This window comes from Toxorhynchites rutilus, chromosome 3 (assembly GCF_029784135.1).
Source record: "Toxorhynchites rutilus septentrionalis strain SRP chromosome 3, ASM2978413v1, whole genome shotgun sequence".
NCBI lineage: Eukaryota > Metazoa > Arthropoda > Insecta > Diptera > Culicidae > Toxorhynchites > Toxorhynchites rutilus.
In genome coordinates, this window is record NC_073746.1 from 233,719,021 (window position 1) to 233,730,554 (window position 11,534).

The 11,534-nt window shown below is 39.5% G+C and overlaps 1 protein-coding gene across 2 annotated transcripts; it reads right to left on the reverse strand.

The window, feature by feature from the left end:
- Positions 1–342: 342 nt before the first annotated feature.
- LOC129778562 (Golgi apparatus protein 1) lies at positions 343–8,683 on the reverse strand. Of its 2 annotated transcripts, none has more exons than XM_055785529.1 (6): positions 8,105–8,683; positions 6,875–7,994; positions 5,949–6,813; positions 1,291–2,038; positions 1,124–1,230; positions 343–1,064 (listed from the first exon to the last, which is right to left on the reverse strand). In XM_055785529.1, exons 1-6 carry the CDS (start codon positions 8,409–8,411, stop codon positions 897–899), a joined length of 3,315 nt encoding a protein of 1,104 aa, XP_055641504.1. In that variant the 5' UTR covers positions 8,412–8,683; the 3' UTR covers positions 343–896. The 2 variants fall into 2 exon arrangements, with proteins under 2 accessions (XP_055641504.1, XP_055641505.1); XM_055785530.1 differs by having other exon boundaries at positions 5,964–6,813; positions 8,105–8,682.
- Positions 8,684–11,534: the final 2,851 nt, after the last annotated feature.

Here is an 11,534-nt window from a genome sequence, read left to right on the forward strand (position 1 = left end):
AGGTATGACTAACAAGAATGTTGAAAGTAATATCTAAGTTGTGACGGCAAAATCTCTCTGAACCTTCCAAGAAATAATCGGCTTTTGCCCAATATTACGTCTCAATCGTTAATTTTGACATTTCCGAACCTTGTATACCTCAAAAGCGGTGACTATGAGTCTGTTTCGAGAACATGGAGCGTCTCAGAAAAAATCAAAGGTTATCCCAAAACATCTCGCGGCGATTGACAGCAGTGGCATGGCCAAACTCATCTTTTCAAGGTCCATCGAAACATAGTGAATGTTGGAATTCACAAGGTATTTTCTCATGATAATATAAAGAAAACACTAGTTTGCTAACTAGAAACAACTCTGTGGTTGTTTTACATTCCATCTTACTTTCAAGTTAAAACTACGTATAAAATGTTTTTTTTTCTAGTGATATATTCTTCGTTATTCTGCTACTAACCCCTATAGTTTCGATTGAAAAGGATTAGTTATTATTGTGGTAATATATGAGCGGACACAGTATTTTGCCTTCCGCATACAAAACTCATCTAACTAATATAGTACAAAAAGAAACACTTTTTCTCCATGTGCTCGATGAAAACACTTTAAAATTGGGCCTCTAAAGCCGACCATTGTTTGCATATGCAATTTTGGTTCTTAAGTAGCAGCTCGTGAAATAGCGGCCAAAGTAACAATATAAATTTTAAATTTTCAAGTTCGAATAGTTTTTAAACGTATACGCGAAAACACAACACTATTATACTCATTCACACAAACACGTTCTTTCTTTTAGCACTTGCTTCCTTTTCTATAAAGAAATTTTACGTGAACTAGACTTGCAATGAAAGTTGCAAATTCGCAACTAACTTTTTATCATTTCTGCGCCGGAGTAATCGGCACATTTGTAACTATTTGTTCTTCATTGCAATTGTCCGCCTCGTAACACGTCCACACAACAGTCCAAAGATGAAGATGAATCCCACGAAACTTAATAGTACCAGTAAGAAGTAGTGTTTTGAAGGTGAATCCACAACTTGGGTATATAGCTGGCTGAGACTCTCCGCTTGGGGGATAACCTGAAGAATAATATGAGGGAGTTCTAAACGGGTAGAAATAAAACGAGAGCGGGACTTACCACAGCAGCATTCCTAAACATTTCCATTCGTTTCAGGAGTGTGTTTTTGCAGTCATCATCCAACGCTTTCGATTCGTCTTGCAGGATAACCTCCAAACATTTCAAAACTGAGTGAGGAAGAACTCTTATTATTACCGAAATCCAATGAATTAGATATAGCTACTCACGTCTTCCATTTCCGCTCTGCACATTGGAACAGTACTTGAGCAAATCTACGGCACACGCCCTCTGCAACATCGGATCTGCATAGATGTCTGCCTTGCCTTCTTGAATCAATTCGGCCACCTCAACTTTGCAAGCTTGATTGATCATTTTCTTTTGCAAGAACGCTTGCTTCAGACATTCCTCTACCTTTCCGTGGTCTTCATCGAATCCGTTATCCGCTGCCGAACTACACAGCACCTGGATCTCATCCTTGCATACACTTTGCAGCAACGGGTTCAACTTATAGTTCAAGGCTTGCTCGTGCAGTATCTCCGTCATCTGTTTCTCGCAATTCGAATGGAGCTTTCCTTCGCGAAATTTACTCTTGAGACAACCTATAACTTTTCCGTTCAGTTCTTCGTTCGCCTTTGCACTGGTCACAATGTTAGTGCAGTGATCAGCGATATCTCTCGCACACGCTTCTTGTAGTGTCGGATTAAACCGGTAGTCCATGTTTTGTTCGATCATTCGATTCACCACCACCAGGTGACATCTGCCATCGAACAAATTCTCGTCCCGGTGGATCTTTAAACAATTAAGAATCGCCGCAGGTTCCGTATCATGACAATACTGCCGAATCATATCCTTGCAAGTATTCAGCAGAATGTAATCCGTCGCGCTGTCACTTAATTCCGACTTCTTGATCGAGAACAGCACGTGCTGACACTGTTCACCCAACTTGCCATGATGGGTTTGCAGGCATTCCAAAACCTGTAAGGTGATTATAGAACGAGTGAGAAAGTCATCACGGATATTAAATATGATATGAATTGATATAATGTACAATGTAGGAACTTCAAGGAAATATTAAAATGAAGCAGGATTAAATACGTTTATGATTTTTTTTTTTTCCAGTTCGAATTTTTTTTCAAGAGTGTTGCGTTTTCATTATATGAGACTGGACAAGTTTAAATTAGAAGTAAGAAGAAAAGTGTCCTACTTGTATAAGCATTTCACATTGTCCAGAAAATATAAATATAAAGCCACCATTCCTGAAGCGCCTCCATAGATATTTGAGAGCATTCGAATAGTCATGGCCGCAGTTGAAGCAGTTGACTCTAGTAGAAAGTTTAGAATTCATGCAAATGAAGAAGATTTAGTCAAAAATAGATGTTCTCGAACGCGAATAACTCTATGACATAAATCAGGGTGTCGACTTAAAAACTGATTTAATAAATCTATATATATAAAAATGGAGTGATGTCTGTCTGTCTGTCTGATTCTTAGACTCGGAAACTACTGAACCGATCGACATGAAAATTGGTATGTAGGGGTTTTTGGGGCCGGGGAGGGTTTTCGTGATATTTTGAGACCCCTCCCCCCTCTCTAAGGGGGGGCTGCCATACAAATGAAACACAAATTTCTGCATTACTCGGAAATTAACCAAGCAAACGAAACCAAAGTTGGCATGTGAAAGTTTTAGGGTGCAATAAATGTTTCTATGATGGTTAGACAGTCCTTCCCCCACTCAAAGGGGGGGCTGCCATACAAATGAAACACAAATTTCTGCATTACTCGGAAATTAACCAAGCAAACGAAACCAAAGTTGGCATGTGAAAGTTTTAGGGTGCAATAAATGTTTCTATGGTGATAAGATACTCCTTCCCCCTCTCTTAGAGGGGGCTGCCATACAAATGAAACACAATTTTTTGCATTACTCGGAAATTAATCAATCAAACGAAACCAAAGTTGGCATGTGAAAGTTTTAGGGTGCAATAAATGTTTTTATGATGGTTAGACAGTCCTTCCCCCACTCAAAGGGGGGGGGGGGGCTGCCATAGAAATGAAACACAAATTTCTGCATTACTCGAGAATTAATCAAGCAAATGAAACCAAATTTGGCATGTGGAGGTTTTAGGATGCAATAAATGTTTCTATGGTGTTAAGATACTCCTTCCCCCTCTCTTAGAGGGGGCTGCCGTACAAATGAAACACAAATTTTTGCATTACTCGAGAATTAATCAAGCAAATTAAACCAAATTAGGCATATGGAAACTTTAGGGTGCAATGAATGTTTCTATGGTGGTTAGATACCCCTCCCCCCTCTCTTAGGGGTGGCTGCCATACAAATAAAACACAAATTTCTGCATTACTCGAGAATTAATCAAGTAAATGGGCGGGACGAAGTTTGCCGGGTTAGCTAGTAAAATTATAAAACTTGGAAACGTTTGTCGATGTTTTCCAATAAATGAATTTTTGTGTTCTTTGATTGAGTTAAATGACGACTGAGATATAGTTTAAAAGATAAGCAATGTGATTTACCTCTATGTGTTTTTCCATAGGATCAATGGTAAAAAGCGTACTTTTCAATTTTTTACACGCCATTCTCCTAAAAAAATCATCTAAAATTTAGGTACTAAAAAATCTTGAAAAATTGAATATTTTTGGGGAATTTAGAGATTCATTACAACTCTATCTAGTTCGTATATAACTGGTTTTGATTTATGTTTGAATATGTTCGTATATGGTTTTTGATATTTGTGATTTCTTTTCAGAAAAAAAACGAGAACTGCGCGATACGAAAATATCTACTAAGATGCACTTTGAGTATTTTTTTATTGTTTTAATTTCCAAGCAATTGAGAATGGCGTGAAAAAAAAACCTACGTTTTTAACCATATCTCTTATAGCGAATCTTATAATAATTCAGGAAAATACATAACTTTCTGATTTGGCAACCCATACAATGCAATTTCCATTGCACTTGTGATAAGGTTTGGGGCTCTTTTTACGAATACATGAGTACAATACAATAATAGATTTTAGGAAAACATAAAAAAATATAAAAAAATAATTAGATATTTTCGTTTTCTGTCCACAGCTGCAAATCCCAAATCAATAGTAATAGTAATAGCTTTCGATAGTAAGCTCCACTACGATGCGTGCTCTGATGCATCCGAACAACAGTTATACGTTCACGGAAAAGTTTCAGCACATCACATCGATTTTAGTACCTAGTCGTCTCCGATTCGGCAAGCGCCATTGATGCCATCGGTGCGACCAGGTCCAAACATCCATGGGTACAGGCCATCAGGAAGTACATATTGCCCGACACTGTGCTCATGTGGGTCCCCGGACACAAAACGACATCGCAGGGAATGAAACGGCCGACCGGTTTGCCGGAATCGGTCACACCGGACGTTTTTTTCATTCGGATGTGTCGTGAAGTTTTGGATCACCATCTCTTTCCGCACCTTTTGAACCGAAAGGTGGTTCGCAGAGAGATGGTAGTTCCTCAGAAAAGTCAAGGGCTCGATTGTCAGGTTTGACGACGTAAAAGGAATCCAAACTGACGACCGGTCACTGTTCGGCCTAACACGGATTCAATAGAGGACATTTCAATCTACTCTGCGACCACTGCCAAATCCACAACTCCGTCGAGCACTTCTTGTGTGGTTGCCCGAAATTGGATGATCTGCGAAACCTTCATGGAATCAGCGGGAGTGTAAAAGACATCTTGAGGGACGATTCAGCAAGAGTAGCAGCGCTTTTCTGCTACCTAAAAGATGCCGAACTATTTTTCAAAATCTAGCGTCTGAACAATGGATCAGTCAAAAAGATCCTTGTTCCTTCCTCTCCACGATGAAGGGGAATAAGAACACTTCGGCATCTACAATGGCACGGCTTCCTCTCCACTGGCCTGGAGACATGGTCAGAGGACATCCTTTCCATCTGGTCCAGCAAGCAAGCAGCAAGTTTTTTTTGTCAAATTATGTTTTCAAAATGGTTTTTATATGTGTTTAATTTGTTGTGTCATTTGAAGTCACTTTTATGTAATAATTTTATGTGCAATAATTTAATCTCAAAACTTGCGGAAATGCCGTCGATAAAGAGACGAACAAGCCCAGGAGGCTGAAAACCTCTCAAATAAAGAATAATAAAAAAAGAATTCACTGAGCCAACAGGATACTGCAAAAATGCAACTGTTCTCACCAGTATATCTGCAAAACCTCGAAAAGAGTCAGAATACTACACTGCGAAACAGATTTCGACGCTGAAATACCAATGCTTGTTATAAAAAAATATAATCTAAATTTAGTGATCTCATTAAAAAAAAAACACAATCGATCCTATTTGTACCCAAATACCGACCCGACAAATCTTCCTCAGAGTCACCCAATCTAGGATTTCTTCGGGATTTTCAGCTACTTGATGTACAAAAATAACTGGGGAGACAGGAATTACAAACTGTTGGTTGGTAGAATCAAAAGAAGCATTCGCAAAGTCAACATGAAGGTCGTACAACGCTCCTGTTCCGACATCAAACGGAACCTCCGTCCAACAACCGATTACGGATCGTTTTCAAATGTTTACAATTTTTTTTAACGATGGACAATGTATATTTAATCTCAATAAATCAGATCTTTTTCGTGTATGTTTGTTACTTCGGACAGCTTGAGAAAGAAATTCTCAAACTTTAGTTGCCACCCGCTAATTTTCAGGCGTTTTATTTGGCATTGTAATTTCAACGAAATGCCAATCACAATTACACAATTATTAGTACATGGCGAAGGCGGAGTTCGTTTAGGATCGTTAATGTCATTCACGATAAAGATTGTAAGACTGTTATAAACAAAGAAATGCGGAATGAGATGGATGAATGAGAGACAAACCACACTTGCATTGTTCTTATTCACCTGTCCGGAGCCGTGCGGTATGTTGAAACAGTAAGTGCTGATTTCTTCCTTGCAAGCCGCTTTCAGTTTCGGATCGAAGTCAATGTTCTCCCGCTGCTGGTAAAGCTGGGACCGTACCTGCTGGCGGCATTCCTTCGGAATCGAATGTTTCGCTCCCTTGATTGTATCGTTTCGCATCACCTCGCTGAGGCAAGCTACCACATCGTACTTTGTGTTGCTCTGTGGGCAGAATCGAGTAACATACGGTCGACAAAATTCCTTGAATTTGTACGTAAAGTGATAGTTCTTCAGTGAGATAATTTGAAAATGCTCAATCGCAGCTCGACATCGGACGTCGTTTCGCATATCGGCATCGTTCTTGTAGGAAATTAAACACTCCATCATATCACCTTCATCTTTGCTCGTTTTCAAGATATCTGCACAATGTTTGTGCATTGCATCTCCACATACAGCCATTATTACTGGGTTCAATTCAATGTGAGCTGCTTCTTCCTCGGTATAGCTGCTCACAGCGTCTTTACATTTCTGCTGTAGTTTTTCAAGATTTTCTTGGAGGCACAACATTTCCTCGCCCTTTCCTGTCTTATCGAAACAAAAATAAGCCAGATCATCGATGCACTCATCTTCAACCTCGGGGATCAAATCCACTGATCTCGCACGTTGTCGCATCACACGTTTCACCTCTTGAAAGCATTCCTGCTTGAGCTGCATATCCTTTTCGGGATGGTAAGCGTACCGATGCAGACATGGAAGAATAAGGGGACCCCGTTCTGGATCCATCTGAGCAGTATCCAAATCAGCCCATGTTTTTTTCGCTTTACAGTATCGCATAGCATCATCTTTACAGTTTCTAAAAATAAAATATTTATAATATTTACCTCCTCTTTAAAACAAAAAGGCTTCAAGCTCACCTATACAACTGAGGGTCCAATTTGAAGTCTCTCGCAATGAAGTACTGAATTTGTAGCAAAGCTAATTCACATTCCCCGTTCATAAACTTCGTTCCAAGTTTCTCCATCAAACAGGACATAACTCGTGCATCGCCTCCTTCCGTGTCGGAGCAAGCGACATCGACGACCGGTTTGCAAGCCTTTCTCAGGACCGGATCAACACGCCAATCTTCCCCAACATCCGCCACCTTAACTAAACTTTCTAGGGCTCGCAAACAAACCTCCGTCACCCGTCGCTCTTTCTTCTTCTTCGGTCTAGCGTGCTCCATAAGGCAATGGATAGTTTTACCACCGGCGTCGAGGTTACTGCAAAATTTATCAATATCGTCCGCGCATCCGGTGAGAATTTCAGGCGACAGTTTGTAATCCTCCATCAGCATTCTTCGGTGTTCGTTGATCTCTGAAACGCAATCATGGCTCAATTTCGAACTGTTTTTCTGTACGGCTTCCAAGCAAAGCAAAATCTGTGCCAGTCGCACATCTTTATCGTCAGACACTCCTCGTCTGCAATGATGTGTTTTAATATCATCCTTACATGCCCGAGTCAATCCTTTGCTCATCCGGTAATCGTGGGCGATCAGACGTTCTCTCCTCGATAGCTGGCTCTGGCAATGCTCTGTCATCCGTGCATCGTTGCGATTTTTCATCAGACAGCGTAATACTAGCTGAGATCCTGGAGGAATCGACGGGCAAAACCGAATCGCATCTACCGCACACATTAGAAATAATTGACGATCTAATTTCACATCGTCGGTTTGAATTTCGGATAAGTGGAGTACGCCTTTCTTGCATTCACCGTTCAATTTATCCAAATGAGTTTGCAGACAGGAGATCGTTTCTCCCTGGGAAACCTTGTCATTGCTAACTCTACCACAACTCAGAGATTCAATGTCGCGGGTACAATCCTTCAGGAAAGGACCAATCAAACGATAATCGGAAAACGCTACGTACTCGAGGCGTTGGATGAACTCTCTACATCCATTTCCTTTGATTGTCTCTCTTTGATCAATCACACAGGAGAGATACTGGCCCGGTTCCGATTTAATTTTGCAGTTAAACTTGTCGTAGTATTTGGAACATCCTAGAAAATTCAACATAAATATGATTTATGAATAGAGAAATTGGCATCATTGCCTAATTCGTGTTGCATACATTCAATTGATAAATAATAACAGTTATTCAAACATTTACCTTTTTGCACAAGCCGGTGGATGTTCTGGTCATCCATTAGGGCCAAGGTGTGCTTCCAAATCTGATGCTGACACTCGTCGGTCAATGCATCCACTTGTTCCTGGGATAAGTTTTGTATACATTCCAGGGCTTTCAAGTCTTCGGCACCATTCGCAATAGTCGGACATAATGCCCTCAACTGGCCACAGCCTTCTTCATCCAACAGCTTAATCATTTGCGGTCCACCAGAATTGACAATCTGTTGACTATTCACAACACAACATGATGCAGCAAGCCACACCAGCCAAACAAATCGTAGTTTCTTCATTTGTACGTTCACTAATAACACCTTCGCATACAGGGAATATTTTTTCTGTTCCAGGTTCCAGGGCGTACTTATTTAGTCCAACCAGAACGTACTTTGCCATCAACACATTTCCAAGCTTTATGTCCTGTTCGTGTACGAAACGATATTCAAACAACTTTTCTTATTTCTAGTGAATAAAAATGAATCAAGTACGTGTCATCAATCGAATATTTTTCGAGCAATAAAAGATTGAAGATGAACGAGCTTTGACAGTTCTTTTTTTTTTATTTAAGTCATTTATTTTTACAGGCTCAGTTACCAATTTGACAGTTCTTCCCGTAGAAGAAAGTAACAATAAAGAAAACAGAGAAAACGAACAGTGGGACAAAGTGTTCGTTCTATTGTTCTCTACTGTACGTACCCGAGCAAAAAATAAACTGAAATAGTTCCCAGCAACAAGAAGTATCAGGAATACGAATGACTCGCGAGGAAATAGAAATTTGCCTTTTGAAATATTATTTCTCTAAATTTGAATTAAAATAATTTATCTAATGATGCATCATAACAAAGATTGAATGGCAAAATCTGTGTATAGAAATAATTAAAAAAAATTAAAAAATTATCAACTGTGATCAAACTTTACACGTTATACTTATGACAGAAATACAGCTGTTCTACCGCTGTACTTCGAAAATTGTATGTCTGTCATCATGTACAGCGCAAGACGGGTCTATGGTACTAGGTGAGGCCGTTTCGTCACTAAGTTGGTTAGGGGAGCGGTATATGAAAACAGTACGGAAGAAAGCAGAAGGGGAATTATTTGCTTGTAGCGTGAGAGAGACAGACTGATCACGAGCGACCTTCGGCACTAGCGTATTGTGTTTTGTTTACAAACAAAACACAGTAGACTTCCAAGATGGCTGAAGAGTGGTTTTAGCAAGTTGGCCCACCTTAGGATATACTTCTAGGCGCCTTGGTACAGCGCTAGAACCATGCAAGCAACTCGGTACAATCGTTGTACCTGTACCGACCTATTTTACCGCTGTACATGGCTACAGCTGTACTGCGCGCAGCGCCATAGACGGTTAGTGGTGGGTAGCACGAACAAACCGAATCAAAACGTTTGGTAAACGTTCTTTTCATTGACTTTCTCTTGAGTTATAAACTCAGATTTTAAACTTGGTTGTTATGTTTGATAGTTTGAACGCTAAATAAAAACCTTTTTCATTGAAATGGTAATGTGGTAAAAATCGGAAAAAATTCTGATTGTCAGTTTGACATACGGTACAATGTACAACCAAAGTATGTCTGTCATGGTACGATGGTACCTATACAACGCTGTACACGTACAACGCTAGTACAGCTGTATGTCTGTCCATGATATTAGGCCGAGGGCAAAGTGAACGCAATGGAAACATCGAACCATTGAAATTCCAGTCCTGTCCATACCCTAAGCATTCGCTATATAGTAATACTTATGACAGACATACAACTGTACTAGCGTTGTACTTCGAAAATTGTATATCTGTCACCATGTACAGCGCTAGAACCTTGCAAGCAACTCGGTACAATCGCTATATCTGTACCGATCTGTTTCACCGTTGTACATGGCTACAGTTGTACTGTGCGCAGCGCTATAGACAGTTAGTGGTGGGTAGCATGAACAAACCGAATCAAACCACTTGGTAAATATTTTTGACGTGGGACTACGTCTAACCGGAATATATGGAGGGTAAACTGAAAACCTAAACACAGAACATGCAGGAAAAAATGAAAGATTTCGAATGCTTATAGTTCGAACATTTCGTACTGGATAGGAGAGATGTTTGCATCACTTGATAGGGAATATTTCTACGCATCTATCGCAACTAACAAATTTTTTTTTTTTTATAAATTCGTTTATTTTACAGGCTCAGTTGCATAAGTTTAAAGGAGCCGAAATCTTAATTATATTTTTAAAACTATATATATGAACAATTTTCTTAAATCTATGGTTAGTAATGTGGGAAACCGATTACTCGCGGTGAACCAACTAACAAATGTTGTTTTTCATTAGATAAACAATTGAATAACTGTAAAATATTAGGCGTTATCTAAACGCCCTAACTGCATCGTTTTGATTGGCCCGATTTACGGTTTCCCTAACACAGCCATCAAAACCAAGCAGCCTTGGGGAAATCGGCATTGCAAATACGTGAAAGTAGGGGGAGCTTTTGTTCCCACCGAAATGTGTTCCCTAATAGAGATTTCTAAACCAAGGTGCCTGGAGAAATCGGTATTTCAAATTCAAGTCGGGGGTATTTTTGTTCCGACTGGAATTTGTTTCCCTAACACAGACTTCAAATCCATGGAGCGTGGGGAAATCGGCATTGCGAATTCATACAAATCGGGGGTATTTTTGTTCCGATTGAAATGTGTTTCCCTAACACAGACTTCAAAACCGAGGTTTCTGGGGAAATCGGCTCTGCAAATAAATGCAAACTGCGAGTACTTTTGTCCTCGCTTGCCTTTGTGCAGAGTGGAATATGTCTGTCCTAACATGATCTTCTAAACTTAGGAACCTGGGAAATCGTGCAGACACTAGAAGCGAATGAACTTCCCAGTTTCAAGCAAATTCGAGATTCGAGAAGTATGTACACTTTTGGGATGTAAACTTCAGAGGGAAATGTAAAATAAAATAATCGTTTGATATTTTTTTTTTGTCTTTATTGGAAAGATTTTCAGCCTTAGGCTGGTTCATCAAACGTTTGATAATTCTTCCGTACATATATTTTGTTCTAGTCATCATACCAAACGTAAAAGGTCCGTCATTAAATTTACTTGTAACGAAGAACAATCAATCACAATAAATGAATTGACTTTACACGGCATTTGTTCATTTTTTTCACTCACAGAGCAAATATATTGAACTCAATTGAATTTGGAAACTGTTTCATTCAATCAAGAATTTAATCAATACAAACGAATGATTGCTAAGCTAAGGTAGTTCCACGTGAACCTTGCGGTTATATCATAGATATAACCCACTAATTTTTTGACGCAGAACTACGTTTTTATGAAATAAAGTTAACGTTAATAACTATTATTGCCGCGAACGGATTTTGGCGATTTACATACTAAACGAATCGGAAATTCCCTAAGATT

Bases quoted from the DNA above. Each gene is read 5' to 3' on its own strand.
- LOC129778562 (XM_055785529.1), bottom strand. From the start codon at position 8,411: ATGAAGAAACTACGATTTGTTTGGCTGGTGTGGCTTGCTGCATCATGT. The intron at 6,814-6,874 runs GTGAGCTTGAAG...TTTTATTTTTAG, and splicing joins TTGGACCCTCAGTTGTATAG to AAACTGTAAAGATGATGCTA. The intron at 1,231-1,290 runs GTGAGTAGCTAT...TTCCTCACTCAG, and splicing joins GCAGAGCGGAAATGGAAGAC to TTTTGAAATGTTTGGAGGTT.